The 27560-nt window shown below is 43.3% G+C and overlaps 3 protein-coding genes across 6 annotated transcripts in view; all 3 read left to right on the top strand.

Annotated features, from left to right (window-relative positions):
* Nucleotides 1-5859, top strand: part of LOC145348620 (uncharacterized) — a 95159-nt gene extending 89300 nt beyond the window's left edge. Inside the window, exon 4 of the mRNA XM_080196791.1 lies at nt 4744-5859. Coding sequence (XP_080052917.1) covers nt 4744-5749 — 1006 coding nt within the window. The 3' untranslated portion in view covers nt 5750-5859. The remainder of the gene's footprint in view (nt 1-4743) is intronic.
* Nucleotides 2173-23528, top strand: LOC145348004 (uncharacterized). Of its 3 annotated transcripts, XM_080196091.1 has the most exons (5): nt 2173-2270; nt 10272-11742; nt 12449-12605; nt 12693-12851; nt 23105-23528. In XM_080196091.1, exons 2-5 carry the CDS (start codon nt 10708-10710, stop codon nt 23380-23382), a joined length of 1629 nt encoding a protein of 542 aa, XP_080052217.1. In that variant the 5' UTR covers nt 2173-2270; nt 10272-10707; the 3' UTR covers nt 23383-23528. The 3 variants fall into 3 exon arrangements, with proteins under 3 accessions (XP_080052217.1, XP_080052215.1, XP_080052216.1); XM_080196089.1 differs by lacking the exon at nt 23105-23528 and having other exon boundaries at nt 12693-14906; XM_080196090.1 differs by lacking the exons at nt 2173-2270; nt 23105-23528 and adding an exon at nt 9493-9563 and having other exon boundaries at nt 12693-14906.
* Nucleotides 2358-27560, top strand: part of LOC145348041 (uncharacterized) — a 56107-nt gene continuing 30904 nt past the window's right edge. The window contains exon 1 of one of the 2 annotated variants that reach the window (XM_080196163.1): nt 2358-2539. The gene's annotated coding sequence lies outside the window, so the exon portion shown is untranslated. Of the gene's footprint in view, nt 2540-22125; nt 22389-27560 lie in introns of those variants that run through there. The other variant, XM_080196164.1, reaches the window with a different exon arrangement.

Below are 27560 nucleotides of genomic sequence, written 5' to 3'. Positions count from 1 at the left end.
TCCGTTCCTATAGATGGATTTTTGACAAAGAAGGGGATTGTGGTTTATGGGACAGACAAGAAACTAGACCTGAGACCATAACCAGATCAGCCATGCTTTTATTGAATGGCAGAACAGGCTCGGAGGGCTGAATGGCTTTCTCCTGCTCCTAAGTCCTATGTTCTGAAAGAATGCTGGTAATAATCACAATGATATTATTAGTCCAATAATATTGGATGGTGTCTCTGCATTATTTTTCATTTATGATATGTTTAAAGTGGTGAGCGTTCTCTCAATCCCTCTCATCTTTATAATGCTGGAGAGAGAGGGAGCCAGGAGAGGATGGAGGGACAGGAAAGAGGAAGAGAGTTAACAGGAGGGGGCACTAGATAATGAAAGTGGCAAGATAGAAAGAGGAAAGAGAAATGGTAGGAGCAGATGCTAGGAGAAGAGTCATTAGAGTTTTATAGAATAGCTGCTTCCCCAAGGTGTTGGGAATGATTGATAACACTCACAGGGCACCCAAAACAGAAATTAATTCTCTTGTTAACACAGTGTGTAATGATTGTGTGAGAATAGACCATGTGAACATCATTCACGCTGGATCATCCCATAATTTTTTCATTGTCAGGAACTCAGGCATCTCACCCATATTCAGGAAGGTGAGTGACCTGATGGTCAGCTGATCAGGGACAAGGTTCATCCCTTCTGTGGCTGATGTCACCAATTCATGGACAACACACATTGCTTTTAGGTGGGATTCTAGCTTAGAAGCGTTCAGTCATAATCCCACAGATTGGCTCCATTGGCTCCTCTGCCAAGCACATACAGAATGAGATAAAGAATCTGGTGAACTGTTGTGACGACAATCATCTCTTCCTCAATGTCAACAAAACGAAGGAGATAGTCATCAACTTCAGGAAGATAGTGGAGAACATGGCCCTGTCTACATCAATGAGGACAAAGTACAAATAGTTGAAAGCTTCAGGTTTTTAGGTGTCCGGATCACCAACAACCTGTCCTAGTCCCCCCATGCCGACATTATAATTAGGAAAGCCAACCAACACCTCTACTTTCTGAGAAGACTAAGGAAATTTGGCATGTCTGCCACAACTCTCACCATTTTTACAGATGCATCATAGAAAGCATTCTTTTGGTTGTATCAAAACTTGGTATGGCTCCTGCTCTGTCCAAGACTGTAAGAAACTACAGAGGGTCATGAATGATGCCCAGTCCATCACACAATCCAGCCTCCCATCCATTGACCCTGTCTACACTTCCCGTTGCCTCAGAAAAGCAGCCAGCATAAATAAAGACCCCATGCATGCCAGACATACTCTCTTCCATCTTCTTTTATTGGTAAAAAAAAGTCTGAGGTCACATACCAACTGATTCAAGAACAGCTTCTTCCCTGCTGCATCAGACTTTTGAATGGACCTACCTTGCACTAAATTGATCTTTCTCTACACCCGAGCTATGACTGCAATACTACATTCTGCACTCTCTGCTTTCCTTCTCTATGAATGGTATGCTTTATCTGTATAGCATGCAAGGAAAAAATACTTTTCACTGGATACTAATACGTGTAACAAGAATAAATCAAATCAACCACACTGAGGAGGAGGTGTTCTTCATTAATAAATACTCTTCTCTCTGTCTCTCTCAAGGAAACTCTCCAAACACAATGATTTTTCTCCCTTCCAAGTGTAGTATCTCATAAACCACTCTCTCCTTTCCCCCTCTGTGCAGCATCTCATCCTCCCATGTCCCTGTGTCTCGAGGGCCCCAGTCCCTGATATCCACCTCTCATATCCCTCTCTCCCCTGTCACTCTCTGCTGATATGTACTGATCCATCAGCGTACATCATAACCGCCTTGGATATTATGATGTGGGTCTTCCTCTTCTGATCTGCTGTCAAACACATCCAAGGCTACACATCCCCCACTGATGTTGTCAGTTTGAAAGCCTCTGAGGATGAAGAATGTTATTCCCACACTAGAAATCTCTGTCAAACATTTACCAGGGGAACTGAGACAGCAGCTGCAATAAGTGAGGTTTTATTCAGATGGGACAATGACAAGTTTAAATCCCACCTGATCTGCTGCTCAAAGTCACCTCCGTTTCCCTGGTCAGTTTCCCAAACTTCAGGAAACTCCTGTTACTCCAGAAATATTGTGATTGGCTGTGAGAGACGTCAATCAGAGAGCCCACCCACTCTGCCCATTCTCTCCTCTTCCTCTTTCACAGCTGCTTCACTTCCTGTAGGGACTGAAAACCAAGTCAGGAGATGGTGAGTGAAGGAGCAGAATTTATAATAATTACATTGCATCATATCCACACTAATGTTCAGGCAGTCTGACTATCCTGTGAGGAATCAGGTGTGGAAATGCCCCTTATGCTGTGTGAGAAGATCCAGCTGAGAGACCTGTTTACTCGGTGCTTTGTGCTGAGCTGTTTGATTGGAGCTGTGTGTTGGATATTGAGTGTGTTTATTGGAAGCATTTCCCTTCTGATTTACAGGCTGAGTTTTGTTGATGGGTCATTGCTGAATATGAGAAGGTGAGGTGTAATTATCTGGGAGGGACAGAGACACATTTCTTCAAATGTATTTTAATGCCTTCTTTAAAGATTTTACCTGAAGGCCTCGGCATTTTCCCAAAGCCTGGGCTTGGATTTGATAGTTTTGCCCAGTGCTGTGCCTGATAGCTGAATTTGGGATGTGCAGTCTGAGTGAATGCAGTGTATCAGAACCCTTCAATCATCTACACTGAAGCAATATTTCCCTCAGCATCTCACACTTCCTATCCAGTACATTCTTCAAATAATTTTTTGAAAACAGAGAGAAATTTTGAAATATCAGTTAAATTAACATTTAACTGAGTTTTTTTTTAACTGAACACATCCTTAAGGGTAAAACTGGTCTCATTGTGAAGTGATAGCAGGTTTTCTAGTTTCAAGGCTCACCGTGACTGCTTTTACAGTACCTTGCAAACTGGAAGCCTCTCCACATAGAACGACAAGGCCAGTAGATATATGCGATTTACACCACCTGCAAGTTCTCCTTCAAGTCGCTCCTCCTCAGTGTGGTTGATTTGATTTATTCTTGTTACACGTATTATTATACAGTGAAAAGTATTTTTTCCTTGCATGCTATACAGATAAAGCATACTATTCATAGAGAAGGAAAGGAGAGAGTGCAGAATGTAGTATTGCAGTCATAGCTTGGGTGTAGGGAAAGATCAACTTAGTGCAAGGTAGGTCCATTCAAAAGTCTGATGCAGCAGGGAAGAAGCTGTTCTTGACTTAGAAATATAAAACCATTCCTTTATTGTGTGATGATTCGGTGCCATTAAGAAAAGTCTTTCAGCCATGCTCTTGTGCAGAGTCTGTGTAGCTGTTTTATGCACACAGTCTACAGGCATCCCGTACTGTTGCTGCAACAGCTAATTGCTCCTAATGGCTAGAAGTAATGCTGTTCTACTGTTTATCCCTGGAATTTTGCAGAGTAGGGCTTAATTGGGATGAATGGCAGGTATGATCATGTGATTGGGAAGCTGGGCTTACACAGAATATTCAAGTTCAGATCTGCTTTTGGAATTGAGAGAGCACTGTCTCTTTTTTCCCCCTCTGAAGTTAGAGACTAGAATCTGCTGAGAGATAAGTCTTTTTTGGAGATTCAGCTCTGAGAGTGGACCTTTCTCTGAGAGGTGCTGCATTGGAAACTGCAAAGGGAGAGGTGTCCTTTGCTGTCTCTGGGGTCTGGAGACTGGGAGCTGCTGGAGGCTGGGTTTGCTTTTCTGAGGATTTGCTGTTCTGTGGATAAATCCATCTTTGAACATTCTGGATCTCTGTCCAGAATGTTGAGGAGCTGAAGGTCTAGCATCATGTGATCTTTTTGGTTTCTATGTTAACCGGTTCTACAGAAGGGGTTTATGTCTATGCTTTAAACTGGAACAACGGAAGTAGCCAGCTGTTAAGGATCACGTCCAAATAGTTTAAGTGGTAAAAGTTATGCTAATTATTTTTATTATATTCTAACAGTGTTTTTCAAGTTTGCTTTGATAAAATTTCCCAGTGGATCTCTTGAATCATAACCTAGAGTGAAACACCTTATGCTTACTCCAGTGCCAAAAATCAAATGCAAAACTTGTGCTCTTGGCTAACAACTGTCACTGGATCGACATCCTGGAAGTCTCTTCCAAACAGTACTGTGGTTGAAGAAGGTAGTTCATCATAACTCTTAGGCAATTAGGAAAGGGCAATGAAAGTTGTCCTATCCACTGAAGCCTACATCTAAGTCACCCTCCAGGAAGGGAGCAGGAGGTGCTGATGTTTTCTTTTCCTGTTTTACAGAAGGATTGCATCTTACCACACCAGAGATTACAGAGAGGATAGACACCGCAGATAGGTTCTGACCATCACTCAGGAATAACTGCAAAACTGTAGGAAGACATTCAGTCCCTTCACAGTATTGCTTAATACAGAGAAGGTTGGGCAGTGAAACCATCATCTGCAAATCTCTTGGGTCAGGGGAGCTTTGACATATCATCAGATCTGAAATTGGTCAGTTGTGTGGAACCTTCCATCAGATCCAGCCTTTCCAAAATTTCAGCTGTGGGTGATCAGTCAGGGTGAGGCTGGGAAGAAGTGTGAATGGGCTCCAAGTGTGGTTTGCACTTCAGTCATTCATCGAGCCTCAAGAACTACTGATCCTTTCTTGCAAGTGAAAGGCTGTTTAAGTGTAAGGAGGGAACCACAACCTGAAAAGATCTCCTAACAGACAACTGTGGTACCTCCTATAACACGGGCAGCCAAATGGAAGAGAAACCATACAAGTGTGAGATGTGTGAGAAATCATTCTCAGTGTTAGGGAAGCTAAATAAACATCAATACACTCACATAGAGCAAAAACCATTCAAGTGTGAGGTGTGCGAGAAATCATTCTCACAGTCATCGCATCTCCTCCAGCATCAGAGAATTCACACAGGGGAGAAGCCATTCACATGTGAGGTGTGTGACAAATCATTCTCGCAGTCATCAAATCTGCTGCAGCATCAGAGGATTCACACAGGGGAGAAACCATTCAGGTGTGAGGTGTGTAACAAATCATTCTCAACATCAGGGACTCTCCGTAAACACCAACGCACTCACAAAAGGCAGAAACCATTCATATGTGAGGTATGTGACAAATCATTCTCATCATCATCATATCTCCGTTTACACCAGCACATTCACACAGGGGAGAAGCCATTCACTTGTGAGGTGTGTAAAACGTCATTCATCCAGTCATCCCTTCTTCTGAGGCACCAGAGGATTCATACGGGGGAGAAACCATTTAAGTGTGAAATGTGTGACCAAGCATTCACACAGTCATCAAACCTCCATGCACATCTACGCATTCACACTGGGGAGAAACCGTTCAAGTGTGAGGTGTGCAACAAATCATTCTCACGCTCGTCTCATCTCCGTGTACACCAACGCATCCACACTGGGGAGAAGCCATTCACATGCAAAGCGTGTGACAAATCATTCTCGCAGTCATCGACCCTGCATGAACACCAGCGCCTTCACACTAGGGAGAAACCATTCAGTTGTGAAGTGTGCAGTAAATCATTCTTACAGTCAGCAACTCTTCATGATCACTACCGTGTTCACACAGGGGAGAAACCATTCACGTGTGAAGTGTGTAATAAGGGCTTTGCACAAATATCAGGACTGTTAAATCACTGGAATGTTCACACAGAGGCGAAGCCCTATATTCAAACATAAGATGCGTGATGACTCAGCCTGACACAGTCAGCAACACACATGACATATCCTCACTGAGGAAAAGCTGTTGAAGTGTGAAACGTGACAACCTTCACAAAGTTGATACCCTTGAACAGGGTATGTTCTAACAGAGAAAACATTCAATTGTGAGTTATGTGACTGAGCCTTCACACTGTCAGTGACACTCATGAAATAATGATCCATTCACAAGTGGGAAGAATCCATTCAAGTGTGAGGCCTGTAACACAGATTTTGCACAATCATTGTGTTTGACGATCAGCAGCATTTTCACATTAGAAAGGAAATCTTCAGCTATGAGCTCTGTGACAAATCCTTCAAAAACTCATCAAACCTGTACCCTCAGAGGATTCAGTTAGGGAGTGACTCTATGTCTTGAAATTTATGAGCAATATCCTATTGAAGTCTTTACACCTCTTGGAATTGGAGCAAACTCACACAGGAGGGAAAATCTTTGGGTGCAATGTTTGTGCGACAGTTTTCACCCACTCATCTTAATCTCCTGAAGCACCAACAGATGCTCACTGGAGAGAGATCATTCAGGTGTGAAGTGTGTTACAAGGTTTTCACACAGTCAGTGTATGTCCTGATCCATCAACACACACGCAGGAAGAAACCCTGTTGCTGAGAGTTCCTTGTGTTGTTATGGAGATATTTCAATTAGCCGCAACATCTCTGATCCAGTCGAGAATCCCGTTCTTCATCAGTGAATCCAGCTGGGAAGTCAGGAAGGGCAGCATGTGTCTCAACAATGTCAATCTCCATTGTCTCACAACATTTACTGTATTGTTGAAAAAGAGATTCTCTGTCTCAACTTGTATCTCATCAGGTCAATTCACAAGAATGCCAAATATTAAAGCAAACAACAATTTATACTACATAAGAGTGTGCTGATTGGATGGCAGTTGGACACTGGTAGAAGCATTGCCATGGAGAATGCACCAGTAATTGACAACTGATGTTGGTTTGTTTAAGTTCAAACCAAGGCACTGATTCTGGTCAAAGTGTTACCCTGAGGAATGAGCCATGGAATGGAACATAGAAACAGGGCATTCAGCTCATCATGTCTGCTGCGCTGTTCAATAGAACCATGGCTACTCGGACACTTCAATGCCTTATGCCCACACTACCCCCATAATCCTTTGCATTATTGTTAATCAGAAATCTATCAGTCTCTGCTTTAAACATACTTAATGACTCAGCTTCCTCAGCCCTCTGAGGTAGATCTACAGCAGAGATTTGTGTGGAGAAATTTGGCCTCATTTCAGTCATAATGACTTTCCTTTATTTTGAAATTGTGCTCCTGATTCCAGCCTACCCAACCAAAGGAAACATCTTTCCTACATTCAGCCTGTCCATTCCTTTTAGTATTTGTGGGTTTCAATGAAATCAGCTCTTATTCTTTGAAATAGACTTCCATTTTGCCTGAACTCTCTTCATTAGACAGTCCTGCCGTGCCCAGAAGAAATCTAGTGAACCTTTGAACTCATCTGTGTCATAATATCCTTTCTGAGGTAAAGGACCAAAACTGCACACATTACTCCATGTGGGGTCTGACCAAGTTCCTATACAATTGAAACAAGATCTTACTATTTCAAAACCGCTAGTGTTAAATGCTAAAATTCCATTAGTTTTCCTAATAGTTTGTTGCACCTGCATGCTAGCCTTCAGTGACTTATGGACAAGGGCACCCAAGTCCTTCCAACATACTCGATGTAATAATGGTGTGTCCACCTTACATTTTGATAAGATTCAGTTCATGTTGTGGGAAGAGTTTTGAATCATTTTTAAATGCTTTGTTATTTTGGTTGATTCAAAGTTTGTTGTAAGCTGAATATTGTATTCCTTGCTGTTTCATCAATCTTTTGTATAGATTTATAACTCACAATAAATTCATTTTTTAAGCTGAACCAAAACTATCTGATTAGTCAGCATGGTGTGTTCCTAATCACTGAAATATTCAGGAGCCTACAGTAGGAGTCCTGCACGTAATATATTGGTCAATGTCACTGTGAGCTGGTATATTTTCTCCATCAATAGGTTTATAATTTCCAATTCAGAGGAAGCATAACATTTCCCTAAGAAAGAAAGATTTGCATTTATATGTCAATTTTCACAAACCCATGTTGCCTAAACTCCTAGGTTCCTATGAACACATTTTTGATGGACAAGGGAGTCAAAGATTATGAGGATCAATATGAAAGTGGAGTTGGGGCCATAATCAAATCATTCATGATCTTATGGAATTGCAGAACAGCTTAAAGGGTTGAAAGGTCTTTTCCTGCTCTGACATCTAATGTCAATTGAATAATGAGGATAATCATAATGAAATTACCCCAATAATATTGTACATTATATTGAAGGGACCAATGAAATGGTGAACTTTCTCTGTATTGCTCGCTTGTTTAGTGTGATGAATGAGGAGCGAGATGGAGGAGAGGATGGGATAGGAGAATGAAAGTGGAAAGATAGAAACAGGACAGACAGGAGGAGGAAAGGGAGATGATTGGATAATAAATTACTCCGCAGACATTACTCCAACCTCGTAAAATTGAATACAACATTCAGAGAGCACAAGCAGATATCAGAGGAACTTTATGGAATAGTTCCTTCCCAAGGTGTTAGAGGGATTGATAACACTCGAACGACGTTGAAGGTCAGCTGAGGTACTCAGCTCCCTGAACAGAAAACAATTCCCCTCTTTCATGTGGTGTGTTATGACTGTCTGAGAATACTCCACGTGAATCTCACTCACACTGGATCATCCTACAAGGCTTTAATTGTCAGGAACTCGGACATCACATTCATTTTGGGGGAAGCTGTGACCTGATAGTCAGCTGATTAGGGACAATGTTCTTTCCCTTCTGTGACTAATGTCACCACTTCTTGTACTGCACACTGAGGAGGTGTTGCTGTTTACTGATGCCAATATCGCTCGGAAGACATTATACAAACATGAGATTTTCTTTTTTTCCCCCCAGGCGCCCCTTCTGTCCTTTGCATTTCCTGTGTACCATCATCTCCTAGGCTTGTATTTCTCCCAGGACCCTGTCGCAGCTTTGTTCCTCTCCAATGTCTCTCTGTCCTGTGCATGTTTCAATTCCATCACTGCACATCATCTCTGCTTTGGATGTTGTGCGTTTTCCTCTTCTGATCTGTTGCCAAACATCCGAAGCTACACATCCCACACTGATGTTGCCAGTTTGACAGCCTCCGAGGTTGAAAAATGCTATTCCCACACTAGAAATCTCTGCCAAATATTTACCGGGGAACTGAGACAGCAGCTGTAATAAGTGAGATTTAATTCAGATGGGACAATGGCAAGTATAAATCCCCATCTGATCTGCTGCTCAAAGTCACCTCCGTTTCATCGGTCAGTTTCCCAAGCTTCTGGAAACTCTTGTTACTCCAGAAATATTTGGATTGGCTGTGAGAGACGTCAATCAGAGAGACCACCCACTCTGCCCATTCCCGCCTCTTCTCTTTCACAGCTGCTTCACTTCCTGTAGGGACTGAAAACCAAGTGAGAGAGTGAGTGAAGAAGCAGAATTTATAATAATTACATTGCATCATATCCACACTAATGTTCAGGCAGTCTGACTATCCTGTGGGGAATCAGGTGTGGAAATGCCCCTTATGCTGTGTGAGAAGATCCAGCTGAGAAACTTGTTTCCTCGGTGCTTTGTGCTGAGCTGTTTGGAGCTGTGTGTTGGATATTGAGTGTATTTATTGGAAGCATTTCCCTTCTGATTTACAGGCTGAGTTTTGTTGAGGGATCATTACTGAATATGAGAAGGTGAGGTGTAATTATCTGGGAGGAGCAGAGACACATTTATTGAAACGTCTTCATTAAAGATTTTACCTGAAGGCGTTGACCTTTCCAAAAATCCTGGGCTTGAATTTGCGAGTTTTGCCCAGTGCTGTGTCTGATAGCTGAATTTGGGATGTGCAGTCTGAGTGAGTGCAGTGTATCTAATTTCCCAGGGTAAACCAGAACCCTTCAATCAGCTATGCTGAAGCCATATTTTTGTGAGCATCTAGCACCAATTGTCCAATGTGTTTTTGTCAAATAATTTGAGAAAATAAGGGGAAGCATTCAAAAATTTCTAAAAAGGTTAGTTCTGCAAAACTAAATTTCTCTTGCTTGCTTTTATATTAAACACATACTCAGGCTAAAATGATCTTTGCCATCATAGCTCAACTTCAGTGAATTGATAGCTCATTTTACACTGCATCCAATTATCTTTTTTCACTGCCCTCATGATGCCTGGGAAAATGGGGGTTTGGGCAGACAAAAGAAACTAGCTCCTGGTCACGATCCAGTGTCCCTTCTGGAAACAGAGAATGTGTGATAGTAAAGCGAGGAAAAAGAAAGGACATGCAACTGATCCCCACACAGGACAATAGCAGATTGGCGCACACAGTCTCTAACTGAGGTGTCAGCTCTTCAACAAAGGAGGGGAGGGAGTTGGAGGAAATCATGTTTCCTTTTCCTGTTTTACAGAAGGATTGCACTATACACCAGAGAATACAGAGAGGTTGGACACTACAGATAGATCCCAACCATCACCCAGAAGCAACTGCACAACTGTGGGAAGACAAATAGACCCTTCAGAGAAGGTGAAACCATCACCTGGAAATCGTTCGGCTCAGGTGGGCTTTGACAAATCAGATCTGAAACTGGTCAGTGGGGTGGAATCTTCCATCAGAACCAACTTTCTGAAGGTTCAGCTGTGGCTGATTGGTCAGGGTGAGGCTGGAATAAGTGTGAGTGGATTCCAATTGTGGGAGGGTTTCAGTCATCAATTGAGTTTCATGAACCATGAACCCGTCCTAAAGGTGAGATGCTGTTCAGATGTGAGCTGTGTAGAAGGTGATCCACAGTTTCATAAGATCATCTAAGTTGCATTTTTTTACAACTACTGTTACCACACAGTGACATGGAAGGGAAACTATTCAGGTGTGATGTTTGTGATAAAGGTTTTGTAAATGCTACAAAGCTCCTGAGACACCAGATGATTCACACAGGAAAGAAACCATTCAGATGTGATATTTGTGTGAAGTCCTTCTCACAATCATCGACTCTCCTTCAACATCAGTACCTTCACACAGGGGAGAAACCCTTCATGTGCAAAATATGTGACAAATCATTCCCATGGTCATCAGCTCTCCGCAAACACCAACGTGTTCACACAGGAGAAAAACCCTTCACATGTGAGGTATGTGACAAATCATTTACACAGTCATCTGGCCTCAGTGAACACAAACGTCTTCACACAGGGGAGAAACCCTTCAGCTGTGATGTTTGTCAGATGACTTTCAGCCGAAAAGCCAGCCTTCTATCACACCAGAGGATTCACACAGGGGAGAAACCCTTCACTTGTGAGGTGTGTGACAAATCATTTTCAAAGTTATCAAACCTCCGACAGCATCGACGCATTCATACAGGGGAGAAACCCTTCAAATGTGATGTTTGTAAGAAAGCTTTCAGCCAATTTGCCCATCTTCTGTCACACCAGAGAATTCACACGGGGGAGAAGCCCTTCACATGCGAGGTGTGTAACAAATCATTTTCGTTGTCATCGACCCTCCGTGAACACCAACGAGTTCACACAGGGGAAAAAGCATTCACGTGCGACGTGTGTGATAAATCATTCTCAAAGTCATCGACCCTTCGTGTACACCAACGCATTCACACGGGGGAGAAGCCATTCACATGTGAAGTGTGTGACAAATCATACTCAGATTCGTCAACTCTCTGTAAACACCGACGCACTCATGCAGCGGAGAAACCTTTCAAATGTGACTTTTGTAAGAAAGCTTTCAACCAATTTGCCCATCTTCTATCACACCAAAAGGTTCATAGAGGGGAGAAACTCTTCACATGTGAGGTTTGTGACAAATCATTCTCAGAATCATCTACCCTCCGCAAACACCAACGCACTCACACAGGGGAGAAACCCTTCCCATGTAAGGTATGTGACTAATTATTCTCAGACTTACAGGCTTTTTGTGTATACTGACATATTCACATGTACGTATGTGACAAATCATCCCCTCTTTTGTCATCTTTCTTCTGCACACAGCAACACATTCCCATTTATGGTATGTAACAAATCATTCTTGGACTAATCGGCCCTCTGCACACTGGTCAGAAACTAGTCACGTATGAGGTATGACAAATCATTCTCATGGTCATCAGGCATCCACAGATACCAACACATTCATACTGTAGCTCACCTGCTTCCCTTACACTGAGAGTTGTTGTGTTGCTTACCCTCCAGTGCTCACAGGGAGCTGTCCTTCCAAAGCACTGTCTGTCTCAGCAGTGTCTGTCTCCAACCTCTCCCACCATCAGCCCAGTTGTTTCAAAAACAATTTAAGCTTTGACCCGCTCGCCAAACATCTCCAAAAGAAAAGATTTATATGTGTAGGAACTGCTGCTTACGCACAAGTTTCCCTACAATGGTCAAGAGGGCAAAGCTGAATATTAATTACATAAATATATATGGTTTTTGAAACTTTGAATCATAGTTTTTGAGTTGAATATATAGGGTGATTTGTAATCAGAAGTCTGCCTGGGTGCAGGCTGAAAGCTTTCTCCAGCGCTTGGAAAATGTGTCACAAGACAGCACAGCAAAGTCTGGACCATGACTTTTTCATTTTCATTCCTTCCTTTAGGTAAAGCTGGCCCATAACACCCAGGAATGCTCATTGACTGGAGGAGGAGTTCCATACATCAAGGAGCTGCCAGAACAGGAGGCATTCACGAGAAAGCTGTTTAGCCTCTCCAACCCTACGATAACCAATGGCGGATCAGATATGGGGATGAGCAAAGGTGATGTCAGCAGCCGAGTGTTTAAACCATCAGGAGGAGAGTTGATTTATTTGCCAAAAGATAATTGTGATTTTCTTCCTCTGACAGATACAGAGGTATCCAAGGGCACATCAGATGGTGATGGAGGAGAGTTGGCAGCAATGTCCGAGATTCCTGAGAGGATTGATGAGGAAGGGACAGAGGTGAATGCCTCACAGCGATGTGACATGGCAACGGCAGTAGAGGAGGGAGAGGACAGTCAGAAGGGTAAGATGTCTGATTTGGAGGACAGTGTTGGTGAGTTAAAGTTAAATATTGTGGCTCATGTTAAGGAGGAGGCCTGTGATTCTCTGGCTGCTGTGGTGGAGGGAGGGCACTCAGAATCTTCGGGAGGTGAGGAACCCGCTGCTTTGGGAGCAGAAGCCTTGCCATCTCCAGGAGCACATGGACAACAACAGGCCCATATTGCTGGTGAAGAAAATAAAGATGATCTGAAACCTTTTGCACACTTACATCAAGAACATGTTCAAAGTACGGAGAGTTATCAGATCACTTCTAACTTGCTTCAGCAAACTTTGACTGAATTTAAGACAGATGTTAGTCAGAATCTGCAAAGAAACAATGAGATTCTTCAGCAGCATCTACAAAGAAACAATGAGATTCTTCAGCAGCAGAATGAGTTTCTTTGTCATCTTCTGCAAAGAAGCAACGAAACTTTGAATGAAATGAGGCAGATTCTGTCTCAAATTGTAGCGCCTGCACCTTCTGGCCAGCAGCAGTCCAGTGCATAGACATCTGTTGCTGGACATGCCTCTGCTACAGGCCACTTTACAGGAATGGGGGAGACACAGAAGCTATCAGGATCCTTCCTTCCAACACTGCCTTCTCAAACCCATAATTCCCCTCCTCAGACCCATTATATCTCCCTCCTGACGCATATTTTTCTGTCTGAATTTTTGCCATGACAAAGTCCCTCTCCATCTTGAGGCCAATGGCACAATATGCGTGAATCTGTGAATCCTGCTCCCCAATTACAGCAGCTCCCATTTTTGTCGGATCAAGAATGGGCTGGATTAGGATTTGTTGGGTTCACGGAATCAACTGTCCATAGAGATAAGCTGCTATATCCACTTGTGTAATTTTGGATGAGAGGTACCTTAAATCTGACGTGTGCAGACTAAACCAAGTAGGATCAGGTCTTGAACTCCGTGGATTTGGTACTCTTTTGCAGAGGATATGGTCCCCAGCTATCTTTGTAGGAGTAAGCTGTCCTTTGAGTTTCCTGAAAGTAGAAACAAATATGAATTAAAAGTTCATAAACTCATTGGAACTGAGAGCACAAGGAACTGTTAAAAACAATTGTCAGAAGTGTCAAGGTGAATGGGTGGCATAGTAGCACAGTGTTTCGCACTGCAGTCTCATAGCACCAGGGATCCTGATTCAATTCCTGGCTTGGGTCACTGTCTGTATGGAGTCTGTATGTTCTCCCCATGTCTGCATGAGTTTCCTCTGGATGCTCTGGTTTCATCCCACAGTCTGAAAGACATGCTGGTTAAGCATGTACTGGCCATGCTAAATTCTCCCTCAGTGTACCCAAACAGGGACTGGAGTATGGCAGCTAGGGGACTTTTACAGAAACTTCATTGAAGTGTTAATGTAAGCCTTCTTGCGACACTAACTAATAAACTTTAAACAAATGGAGCTCTCAAACTCTCCAGACATTTAAATCTCCTGCCTTTGAAGAATGTGGAATGTTAAAAGTTATTACCTTTCACAATCTCTGATGTAAGCATCAGTGACTGACTGGATTAATATTGCCTGACACATTTCACAATTATCCATTATCACAGTAGGATGCATTCCATCCCATATAATTTTGATTGACAGCTCCATGTCATTGCAGCACTTCAAGTGGGACTATGAATTTTTTTTAGACAGGATTATGCGATTGAATGATATGTTTGTTACGAGAATATAAATGTACCAAAACAGAACTGCTGGAAAATCATAGCAGATCTGACAGCATCTGCAGAGAGAGAATAGAGCCAATGTTTTGATTCTGCATGACCCTTCATCAGAGCTAAGGGCAAAGAAAATCAGAAAAGATTTATAGTTATGAGGGTGATGGGGACCTGTAAGAAGACAAAGGGGATGTAAGTGAGGATAAAGAAGGTTGAGAGAGTGGCTAAAAGTGTTCTTTAAGAGATCAGAATATGTGAATGGCAGAACAGAGTCACAGATGATTAAAGCAGTTGGCCTGAAGAGGGTGGGGGGTTGGCAAGGAGAGCAGGAATGGAGAAGAGGAAAAATGGAAGAGAGAAAGAAGGATGTTAAAAATGGATGAATGAGATGAAAAGAAGAAACAGAATGAAATAAAATGCATGGAAATGGGGTGAAAGTGGGGGGAGAGTAACAACTTCAGTGTATGAACTCTCACCTCCACCTTCACCCCATTTCCATTTATTTCATTCTGTTTCTTCTTTCATCTCATTCAACAATTTTTATCATTCTTCTTTCTCTCCTCCATTTTCATATCAGATTTAAGGCACTTCTCCATTCCAACTCTCCCTCTTGCCCCCTTCCCCTGGCTTTCAGGCCAACTGTCTTCACCATCTACACCTCTAGCATCTTCATTCTCAGCATGTGAGCAGTCTGGTGCAGACAAATCGGCACTATGTAAACAGAGTTGAATCTTAAACATACCTCTCACAAGAAACATGATGTAAATGCATTTCTTAAAGGCACATTATCAACATTCCTGTCTGCACAGCACATGCACATGGGTCTGCGATTGCGCTGAAATTGAATGATGTCATTCTGTCGTGCCCAGTCTGCTGGTACCCTCTGCACTTGTGTCAATGATATCACCATGCACATACACCATCTTCCTGATTCTGTGTTGTAAATACTCTGTTTACTTTGTTACCTTTAGTGTTTTTTTGCTCATGTATAAAATCTTACATATTGATAAATATATTGATTTTACTTTGTAATTATTTGACAGTGTGATATTTACTGCTTTTAAAATGAGACAGAGGAAAGTGAAATGCATCTCACATACGTGGTTTCTGAGACATCCTAAATCCATTCATGGTAGGTTCATGCTATGAAGCACTGATTGAGGTGATCTTGTGGTGCAGTGAGTAGCATCCCTGGTTCTGAACCAGAAGCTCTGGGCTCGAGTCCTACCCCTGAATTTGATGGCCAAGGAAAGTGCACTTATAATGCGGCCAAACAAGTTGAGTATTAAACTGGAAAATTCTGCCAACTCACCAAATGGCTAGTGGTAAGAGCGGAAGAGACTCCGCTCTGGTCAGCCATGATAGCCCTCAAGATATAGGCCTCTTGTGACAGGATAATGACCTATTCCAGGAAGAATCTCATCTTGGAAACAGATGAAAGTCTGCCTTCAGCAGCACTAGGTGCAGCGAGAGCAGTAACTAAACACTGATAGAGGTGGCAATTTCCATTTCACAGGAAGCATCCTCTGTTTCTACAAACTGACATTTTGCTGCTCGCACTCAAAACGAAATGCCAAAAGAAAGTCTGAATTACAGCAGCTGGGGTCGGTTTGATTGTAAACAATCTGAAGGATGAAGTGAAAACTTTACAGATCATTAATACTATTTTGAGTACTTGATGCTGGAACTGCTGGAGGCTGACAAGCTGAGTGGAATGAGAGCTGTTGTACAAATCAGACTGAAAGAAGCAGCAATGAAAGGCCAACATGTCAACGATTGTGCCGCAATTCTTGTCACATTGAAGTTGTAATCAGGGCACAGATTAGAAACCTAGGGTTTTAAGAGGCATTTTCACTGCTTGGAACATGAATCAATATAAATCTCTTATGTTGAGCAATTTCTGTCTCACATCCACAAATTCCCATCCCTGATAAACAAAAAGCTGACTCCCTCTCAGGCTAAATTCACTGCCCAAGGCCCAAATCTGACTGTGGCCCCACTCAGAAAACTGACTCCCTCGCCATCGGTGACAGACGCTTTGGTCAACCTGCTTCAATTAGGAATTAAATAATGCTGCCTAAAACACGGCTGTGATTATTTGAGCAGCACCATCTTTGTTCCTGGTTGCTGCCTAATCCGTCAGTGGCAATATGGTAACAGAATAAAAGACAAAAACTGTTCTGGCAAAACTGCACCAGTCAGCACAGAGACAGATCATTTGGCGCACCCACTTTCTACCGGTGTTTATGCTCCACATGAGCTTCTCCCTACCTATTATTTATTTACCAGTGTTATAAGTATCTACCATAAGCCCATGGATAATCTCACAATGCTCCACTCCTCCTGCTTCCACCCTAAACATGTTAAAGAAGTCATCCCCTACGGACAAGCCCTCCGTATACACAGGATTTGCTCAAGGAGGAATGCAACAGACATCTACAGATGCTGAAAAATGTGGGATATGACACTCGACTCAAAGATGGACACCAACCTCCTCAGAAGACAAACACAAGACATGACCGACAGAATACCCTTCTCTGGCCAGTACTTCCCTGGAGCAGAGAAACTACAAAATCTTCGGAGCCTTCAACACGCCATCAATGAAGATGAACATCTCACCAAGGCTATCCCCCCACCCCCGTTACTTGCCTTCAAATAATTGCACAACCTCAAACAGACCATTGTTCGCAGCAAACTACCCAGCCTTCAGGAGAACAGCAACTATGACACCACACAGCCCTGCCACAGCAACCTCTGCAAGATGTGCCAGATCATCGAAATGGCTACCACCATTACACGTGAGAACACCACCCACCAAGTACACAGTACTTATTCATATGACTCAGCTAACGTTGTCTACCTCATACGTTGCAGGAAAAGATGTCCCAGGGCATGGTACATCGCTGAGACCATGCAAACACTATGACAACAAGGAACGGACACTGCAGGACAATCGAAAGGCAGGAGTGGTTCCCTTCCAGTCGGGAAGCACTTCAGCAGTCAAGGGCATTCAGCCTCTGATCTTCGGGTAAGCATTCTCCAGGGTGGCCTTCAAGACATACAACGCAGAGTTGCTGAGCAGAAACTGATGGCCAAGTTCTGCATGCATGAGGGTGGCCTCAACCGGGATCTTGGGTTAATGTCACATTACATGTTACACCCACCATTTGGCCTGGGCTCACGAAATCCTTCTAACTGTCCTGGCTTGAGTCAATTCACACCTCTTCAACCTGTGATTATCCCCCTCTCCACTCGCATTGTCTGTACCTGACTTGATTATCTGAAAAGATTCACATTCCGATCATTACCGTGCTATTGTGTCTGTCTATATATGATGTGTTTGTGAAACCTACCTCTCCACTCACCTGATGAAGGAGCAACGCTCCGAAAGCTTATGATTCCAAATAAACCTATTGGACTTTAACTTGGTGTTGTGAGACTTTTTACTGTGCCTACTTAAGTCCAACACCGGCATAGAGGGATAACAAAGAACAACACAGCACGGGAAACAGGCCCTACAGCCCATCAAATATGGGATATGGGCCAAATGCGGGCATTTGGGATTAGTTTAGGGGTTTAAAAAGAAGGGCAGCATGGACAAGTTGGGCCGAAGGGCCTGTTTCCATGCTGTAAACCTCTAAGATTCTATGACCACATCAAGTATTTTATTGCAGCCTATCAGCAGATCTTTCTATTCCTTACTCTCCCCTCAACTTGCCTGGCTTCCCATTGAATACATCAAAACTATTTGCCTCAACCGTTCTCTGTGGGAGGAAGTTCTCTTGGGAAATAAGTTTCTCCTGAATTCCTCATTGGACTTATAATTGACCACTTATATTTCTGAAACCCTACTCTTGGACGACTCACGCAACTGGGAACATCTCTCCATTTATTCCAAATTCTTAATTTAAAATATTTTTTATGATGTTCTTTCTCAACTATTTGTAGAAAAAGTGTGCTGGCCTATTCAGTCTTTTCTGATAGTTACAGAGGTGACACAGTGGTGAGTAATACTGCCTCACAGCGTCAGGGAACCAGGTTCAATTCTGGCCATGGGTGACTGTCACATTCTCCTGTGTTATTTTGTGCTTCCTCTGGGTGCTCTGGTTTCCTCCCACACTCCAAAGATTGGGTGGTAGATTGGCCATGTTAAGTTGTCCCTTACTGTCACAAGATGTGTCGGTTAGGGAAGGTAGCGGGGTAAATATGTGGAGTGACGTAGGGTTGGCCATGGATGGAATGCTCTGTCAGAAAGTTGGTGCAGACGCGAGACCAAATGGCCTCCTCCTGCACTGTTCAGATTCTATGATTCACCTAGCAATGACAAATAACATGGAAAAAGTGTCTCAATATCATGCTTATCAACGTTTTTTGCATCTGCTCCAGTCCCTTTCTGTTTTTTTAATATGTTGATCTGAACTGTGCACGACCCTCCCAACTATGGTCCAAACAAGGTTCTGGACAAGTTCAACATCACTTCTCTGCTTTTCACTTCTATTCCTCCAAACATGGACACCATTGTTATTATTGTTTGATTTTGTTTCTCTCTGTGGAGAGATAAGCAATCTTTCTGCAGCCTTTGACATGATCACACTATCCTTCTGCAGCAACTCTTCTATGTTGTCCAGTCAGTGGGACTTCTGTGACTTTTTTGACTATTTCCTCTTCAGTTGTACACAGAGAATCTCCTGCAATGGTGAATCTTCGCACCGCCATCGCTCTGGTTCCGACCAAGGGTCAGTCTCTGCTTTTCAATTCGGTTCAGCCTCTCGGAGCTCGCGCTTCCTCAGATTCCCCGAACGCTGGGAGCCAACGGCCGTTGCGCGCGGCAGAACTACAACTCCCATCAGGCATCGCGGGCTGCCCCCCCCCCCGATTCCATACCGCCGCTCCTCACTGCGCAGGCCCGGAAACACTGCAGCATGGGTAATGTAGTTCCGATCGGGTGACAGTCCACCAGGAAAAGCAGCTGGGCGGAGTGCGGTGCCGGTAATATCCTGTCCCCACAAAGTCACAGTGATTGACATGTCTGTTCTGTTTTCTCTTACGCTGACTGACTGTGACCAACGTCAATCAGAGCGCTCAGTTGTTTGATTGAGCTGTATGTTGGATATGGAGAGTTCTTATTGGAATCATTTCCCTTCCCATTTACAGGCTGAGTTTTGGAGATAGGCCATCACTGAATCTGTTTAAAGTTTAAAGTTTATTTATTAGTGTCACAAGAAGGCTTATATTCACACTGCAATGAAATTACTGTGGAAATCCCTTGTTGTCACACCCAGGTGCCTGTTTGGCTATGCAAGGGAGAATTTAGCATGGCCAATGCACCTAACCAGCACGTCTTTCAGACTATGAGAGGAAACTGCAGCACCTGGAGGAAACCCATGCAGATATGGGGAGAATGTGCAGACTCCATAAAGTGATTTTTAAAAATTTGATTTATTATTGTCACGTGTATTAACATACAGTGAAAAGTTTTGTTTCTTGCGCATTATGCAGCCAAAACACACCGTTCATAGAAAAGGAAACGAGAGAGGGCAAAATGTAGTGTTACAGTCATAGCTAGGGTGTAGAGAAAGATCAACTTAATGCAAGGTAAATCCATTCAAAAATCTGACAGCAGCAGGGAAGAAGCTGTTCTTGAGTCGGTTGATACGTGACCTCAGACTTTTGTGTCTTTTTCCCAAAGGAAGAAGGTGGAAGAGAGAATGTGCATGAGGTCCTTAATTATGCTGACTGCTTCGCCCAGGCAGCAGGAAGTATAGACAGAGTGAATGGATGGGAGGCTGGTTTGCGTGATGGATTGGGCTACATTCATGACCTTTTGTAGTTCCTTGTGGTCTTGGGCAGAGCAGGAGCCATACCAAGCTGTGATAAAACCAGAAAGAATGCTTTCTATGGTACATCTATAAAAGCTGGTGAGTCGTAGCTGACATGTCAAATTTCCTTCGACTTCTGAGAAAGTAGAGGCATTGGTGGGCTTTCTTAACTATAGTGGGGGTGACCAGGACAGGTTGTTCATGATCTGGCCACCTAAAAACTTGAAGCTCTCGACCTTTTCTACTTCATCCCCATTGATGTAGACAGGGGCATGTTCTCTTTTACGTTTCCTGAAGTCAATGGCAATCTCCTTCATTTTGTTGACATTGAGGGAGAGATTATTGTTGCCACACCAGTTAACCAGATTCTCTATCTCATTCTTGTACCCTGTCTCATCATTGTTTGAGATTTGACCCACTATGGTGTGTCGTTGGCAAACTTGAAAATTGAATTGGAGGGGAATTTGGTCACACAGTCATAGGTATATAAGGAGTATAGTAGGGGGCTCAGAACACAGCCTTGTGGATGTTGAGGATTATTGTGGAGGTGTTGTTCTGCCTATCCTTTCTGATTGTGGTCTGTGGGTTAGGAAGTTCAGGATCCAGTCGCAAAGGGAGATGCTGAGGCCCAGGCCATGGAGTTTGGAGATGAGTTTCGTGGGAATAATAGTGTTGAAGGCTGAGCTGTAGTCAATAAATAAGAGTCCGACATAGGTGTCCTTGTTATCTAGATGTTCCAGGGTTGTGTGCAGCACCAGGGAAATGGCATCTGCTGTGGACCTGTTATGGCAGTAGGCAAACTGTAGTGGATCCAGGTAGTCTGGGAGGCTGGAATTGATTTGTGCAATGACTAATCTTTGGAAGCACTTCATAATGCAAGCTCAGTCAAGTTGTGGGGGTTATAGATAGTGTGACATTCTCTCTCCACTCTTCTCTCTCCACTCACATTGTCTGCACCTTTAAGACTTGATTACTTGTTAAGACTCACATTCCAACCATTATTTTATAAATTGAGTTTGTGTCTTTATGTGCCCTGATTGTGAACAGAACTCCCCTTCACCTGATGAAGGGGCAGCGCTCCGAAAGCTAGTGGCTTGTGCTACCAAATAAACCTGTTGCACTTTAACCTGGTACTGTGAGACTTCTTACTGTGTTTACCCCAGTCCAGCACTGGCATCTCCACATCAACATTTATTGCCTTTCCCTTGTTAAGAGTCAACCACATTGCTGTCACTCTGGAATTACATGCAGACCAACCAGATAAGGGCAGCAGTTTTCCTTCCCTCTAGAATATGAGTGAACCAGATTTTTTTTCTGATAATTAATGATAGTTTCATGGTCATCAGTAGATTCTTAATTCCAGGTATTTTTCACTGAATTCAAATTCTACTATCTGTCATGGCCAAATTCGAACCTAGGTCACCAGAACAGTAACTCAGTTTCTGGATTAATAGTCGAGCGATAAGAGCATTAGAGACCATTACCAGGGGAACTGAGACAGCAGCTGTAATAAGTGAGGTTTTATTCAGATGGGACAATGACAAGTTTAAATCTCCACCTGATCTGCTGCTCAAAGTCACCTCCGTTTCCCCGGTCAGTTTCCCAAACTTCAGGAAACTCCTGTTACTCCAGAAATATTGTGATTGGCTGTGAGAGACGTCAATCAGAGAGCCCACCCACTCTGCCCATTCTCTCCTCTTCCTCTTTCACAGCTGCTTCACTTCCTGTAGGGACTGAAAACCAAGTCAGGAGATGGTGAGTGAAGGAGCAGAATTTATAATAATTACATTGCATCATATCCACACTAATGTTCAGGCAGTCTGACTATCCTGTGGGGAATCAGGTGTGGAAATGCCCCTTATGCTGTGTGAGAAGATCCAGCTGAGAGACCTGTTTACTCGGTGCTTTGTGCTGAGCTGTTTGATTGGAGCTGTGTGTTGGATATTGAGTGTGTTTATTGGAAGCATTTCCCTTCTGATTTACAGGCTGAGTTTTGTTGATGGGTCATTACTGAATATGAGAAGGTGAGGTGTAATTATCTGAGAGAGGCAGAAACACATTTATTGAAATGTCTTTGAACGTCTTCTTTAAATACTTTACCTGAAGGCCTCAGCCCTTCCAAGAAACCTAGGCTTCAATTTGATTGTTTTGCAGGTGCTGTGTCTGATACCTGAATTTGGGATGTGCAGTCTAAGTGAGTGCAGTGTATCTAATTTCTCAGGATAAACCAGAACCCTTCAAACAACTACACTGAAGTGTGATTTTTCCTTGTAGCATTTTCTGCCCAGTGTGTTTTCTTCAAATAATTTTGGAAAACAAGGAGAGGAATTTAAAAATCTCCATTGAATTAACATTTCTTCTGAATTTCTGTACATTAAAGAAATAGTCTAAGGATAAAACTGGCCTGTGTCAGCACAATTCAAACTCATAGTGAATTAAAGCATGTTTTACGCTCCAGCCAACTGTCTTTTCCAATGCAATCATGGTGCCTGGGAAGATGGGGGTCTGGGCAAAGGAAAGAAAGTAACCTTGTTGTCTGCTCACTATCCAGTGTCCCAAGGAAATAGAGGGTGTGTGACAGTCAAATGACAAAAAAGAAAATACTTGCATCTGATGCCCCAGACAGTATATTAGTAAGCTGTCACTCATTGTGGAACAGTCTCTAACTGATGAGTCAGTCCCTTTAGCAAAGGTGGAGAGGGAGTTGGAGGAAATGATGTCTCTTTTTCCCATTTTACAGAAGGATTGTACCGTACTGCACAGGAGAATACAGAAAGGATAGTCACTGCAGATAGATCCCGACTAGCACCCAAGAAACAACTGTGGGAAGACATCCAGTCCCTTCACAGCATTGCTCAACACAGAGAAGGTTGGACAGTGAAACCACCATCTGGAAATCGGTCAGGTCAGGAGAGCCTTGACATATCGTCAAATCTGAAACTGGTCAGTGGTGTGGCACCTTCCATCAGAACCAACCTTTCCAAAGGATCGGGTGTAGGAGACTGGGAAGAAGTGTGAGTGGGCTCCAAGTGTGGTGAGAGTTTCACTCATTCCCTAAGCCTCGTTAACCTCTGGCTTATTCCTGCAGGGGAGAGGCTGTACAAGTTTGAGTTGGGCTCCACAGAATCCTACCTTCTCCAGACACAGTTAAGGTCAGGACTGCTACATGGAAGGAAAAAAATTCAAGTGTGAGGTTTGCTGTAAAGTTTTTGTGACATCTTCAAGCCTCCTGATACACCAGAGGATTCATACTGGGGAGAAACCCTTTAGGTGTGATGTCTGTGAGGCAGCTTTCACTCAATCCTCCAATCTCCAAACACATATGAGGATTCACTCAGGGGAGAAACCATTCAAGTGTGATGTGTGCAACAAATCATTTTTGCAGTCATCAGCCCTCCGCAGACACCAACGTATTCACACAGGGGAAAAACCATTCACATGTGAGGTGTGTGACAAATCATTCTCACGATCGTTGACTCTCCTCGACCACCAACGCATTCACACAGGGGAGAGACCTTTCACGTGTGAAGTGTGTAATAAATCATTCTCACGGCCATCAACCCTCCTCGAACACCAACACATTCACACAGGGGAAAAACCATTCCGATGTGAGGTGTGTGGTAAATCATTTACACGTTCATCAGATCTCCGTGTCCACCTGCGCATTCACACAGGGGAAAGACCATTCAAATGTGAGGTGTGTAACAAATCGTTTTCAGACTCATCTGCTCTTCGGGAACACCGACGTATTCACACAGGGGAGAAACCATTCACATGTGAGGTGTGTGACAAATCATTCACACAGTCATCAACTCTCCGTGCACACCAACGTATTCACACGGGGCAGAAACCGTTCACATGTAAGATTTGTGACAAATCATTCTCACAGTCCCGAACCCTCCGTGTACACCAATGCATTCACACAGAAGTAAGTCTTCTCATCTAAGAAGTATGACAAAAGCAAGCTCCTGTCCCATCAGTTGCCACACATGGGGTGGGGGAGGGGGGCAGGGAGAAACACTTCAACCATAAGACGTGTGACAAATTATTCATGCAGTCATCTAAATTTCTGCTGTACCAGAGGATCCACACAGGAGTCTCTCTTCAAGTGGTTTGTGATCAAACTTTTTTCATGTCTTCGTCCTCCTGGGACAGGAGAGGACTCATGCAGGGGAGAAAGTCCTGAGGTGTGATGTTTGGGGCAAGGTTTTCACTCAGTACTCTGATCTCTGAATCTCCAGCAGGTCCACACTGGAGAGAAACTTTTCAGGTGTGAGGTTTGTGACAAGGTTTTCATACAGTATATTTCCTGGTCTATCAATGCACTCACACAAGAGGGGAAATCCTATCTGTTCTGTAACAAAATCTTCACACAGTTGTTGGACCTCCTAGAACATTTTATACCCAGACAGGAAATGAGTGTAAACATCTGCACAAGCTGACTGCAAAGGATGTTACCTCATTTGCAGAAATATCATCAAGTGAAGACCTTACAGATTATATGTGCAATGTGTGTGTAGGGACAAACAAAATTGGAACAGACTAAAAAGAACAAAGAATTATCCTGTGCATATGTGATAATTTTATTTATGGACTACTTATGTGACATGTAAACAAAAAGCGGATATTTGGATAAATCCCTTTGTACACTGTGGATTCCCAACTTGTCATTGTCCCATTTGAATAAAACCTCATTTATAGCAGCTGCTGTCTCAATTCCCCTGGTAAACTTCTGATGGAGATTTCTAGTGTGGGAATAGCATTCATCATCCTTGGAGGTTTTCAAACTGATGGCATCAGTGTGGTTATGTAGCCTGGGATGTGTTTCACAGCAGATCGGAAGAGGAGGAGCCACAGCATCCAAGGCAGCAATGATGTGGAGTGGTGGGATCAGCACATGCGTAGGAGAGAGGAGTTCAGCAGAGATGGGTATTGCAGAACAGCCACAGGGGAGGTGTATGGGAGGGAACCATTCGGGAGTGAGGGCTGCAAGTGATGTGCATGGGAGGTACGTTAAGGATAACTGGAAAGGAGACAGAGCAAATGCTTGGGAAGTGATTCTGGGATTGACCCTGACTTGGGGCATGACATGGGAAGTGGGAAATGACACTCCCTCTTGAAGTGTAACATTGGGGTGCCTTGTGTTTAAGGTTAAAGTTTATTTATTATTGTCACAAGTAGGCTTACATTAACATTGCAATGAAGTCACTGTGAAAAATCCCCTGGTTGCCCCACACTGGAGGAGATTTCTTTTTGCATAGCCAATGCACCTAACTAGCCTGTCTTTCGGACTGTGGGAGGAAACCGGAGCACCCAGAGGAAACACACAGACATGGAAGGAACATGCAGACTCCGCATAGAGAGTGACCTCAAGCTGGGAATTGAATCTGGGTCCCTGGCACTGAGGCAGCAGTGCTAACCACTATGCCACCATGACACCAATGAGATTTATAATTGACTGTTTTCAAGAAGTAACTTGGAGAGTGACTGCTTGTGTTATATCCCTATCTTGGGGAGAGACTCGGAAATTGACCAAAGGCTGAACAACTCTGAGGAAATAGAATTAAGGACATTTTGACCATGGAACGGGTGCTGCTGAAAGCAAGGGCAGTGGGAGAGGGGAGCATGGGAATGGTGTTGACCAGGAGGGGAGCAACCTCTGATAAAAAAGTGAAGGTTTCAAGTTAAATCATGAATACTATTTCTAGTTTTTAAAGTACAGAAAGATCATTCTGCTCATTTATTTTCTACTGGTGCTTATGCTGCACATGAGCTTTTACCCTATCTATTTTATCTCACCCTATTAGCAGATCCTTCTTTCTTTTCTCCTCATCTACTCAACTGGCTTCCCTTTAAATTCATCAAAACTTGTTGTCTCAACCATTCCTTGTGGGAACAAGTTCCACATTCTAATCATTGTCTTGAGAAAGAAGTTTCTCCTGAATTACTCATTGGATTTATTATTGACCATCTTATATTTCTGGCCCTAGTTTTGAATTCCTCTAAAGCAAGTGGAAATATCTGCTCTCCATTTAGTGACAAATTTGGGTAGTAAGGGAGGAGGGGACGAATGGGTTTGAACCAGCTTCAATCCTGATTCCCACCGCTTGGAGCTGGGACTTACAGGTGCACAGCTCCAATTCCAGCCCTGCCCACGTGACAACCGCTCGGGCTTGTGCTTCCTCATGTTCCAACTGCTGAACGCTGGGAGACAACTGTCGCTGTGCGCGGCACGACTACAACTCCCGTCAGGCACTGCAGGCTGGCTCTCCCCCTGAATCCATACTGCCGTTCCTCACTGCGCAGCCCCAGGGCCACACGCAGCATGGGTAATATAGTTCCCAGTTGGTTTGAGGCTGTCTCATCCGCACCTGCCCTGTGTGGGAGAGTGGGAAAACCCAGCAGCAGTCGCTGCCTTTCCAGGGCCGAAGTAGAAAGGATCGAGAGCTTCAAGTTTTTAGATGTCCAGATCACCAATAACCTGTCCTAGACCCCCACGCTGACACTATAGTTAAAAAAGCCCACCAGCGTCTCCACTTTCTCAGAAAACTAAGGAAATTTGGCATGTCAGCTATGATTCTTACCAACTTCTTTAGATGCACTACAGAAAGCATTCTTTCTGGTTTTATCACAGCTTGATATGGCACCTGCTCTACCAAGACTGCAAGGAACTACAAAGAGTCATGAATGTGGCCCAACCCATCACGCAAACCAGCCTCCCATCCATTCACTCTGTCTACACTTCCCACTGCCTTGGCAAAGCAGCCAGCATAATTAATGACTCCACTCATCCTAGACATTCTCTCTTCTACCTTCTTCATTGGGAAAGAAATATAAAAACCCAAGGTCATGTACCAAACAATGCTGCTGCTGTCAGACTTTTGAATGTACTTACCTTGCATTAAGTTGATCTTTATGCCCTAGGTATGACTGTAATACTACATTCTGCACTGTCCCATTTCCTTCTGTATGAATGATATGCTTTGTCTGTATAGCACACAAGAAACAATACTTTTCATTGTATACTAATACATGTGACAATAATGAATCAAATTAAATCCAAGAAGAGACTGGATTGTGATGGAGGATCTGAACAAGTGGGAAAGGAAGATCTGGAAAAGGCAGAACTCCTTGGATAATAAAACAGAGAAAATATAGGATGAAACACAATGGCAGCTTAATAATTCAAACAATAA

This window comes from Carcharhinus amblyrhynchos, chromosome 9, assembly GCF_965287045.1.
Source record: "Carcharhinus amblyrhynchos chromosome 9, sCarAmb.v2.hapA, whole genome shotgun sequence".
Lineage (NCBI taxonomy): Eukaryota > Metazoa > Chordata > Chondrichthyes > Carcharhiniformes > Carcharhinidae > Carcharhinus > Carcharhinus amblyrhynchos.
The sequence above is the reverse complement of the archived record's forward strand: the minus strand, read 5'-3'. Positions and strand labels throughout refer to the sequence as shown.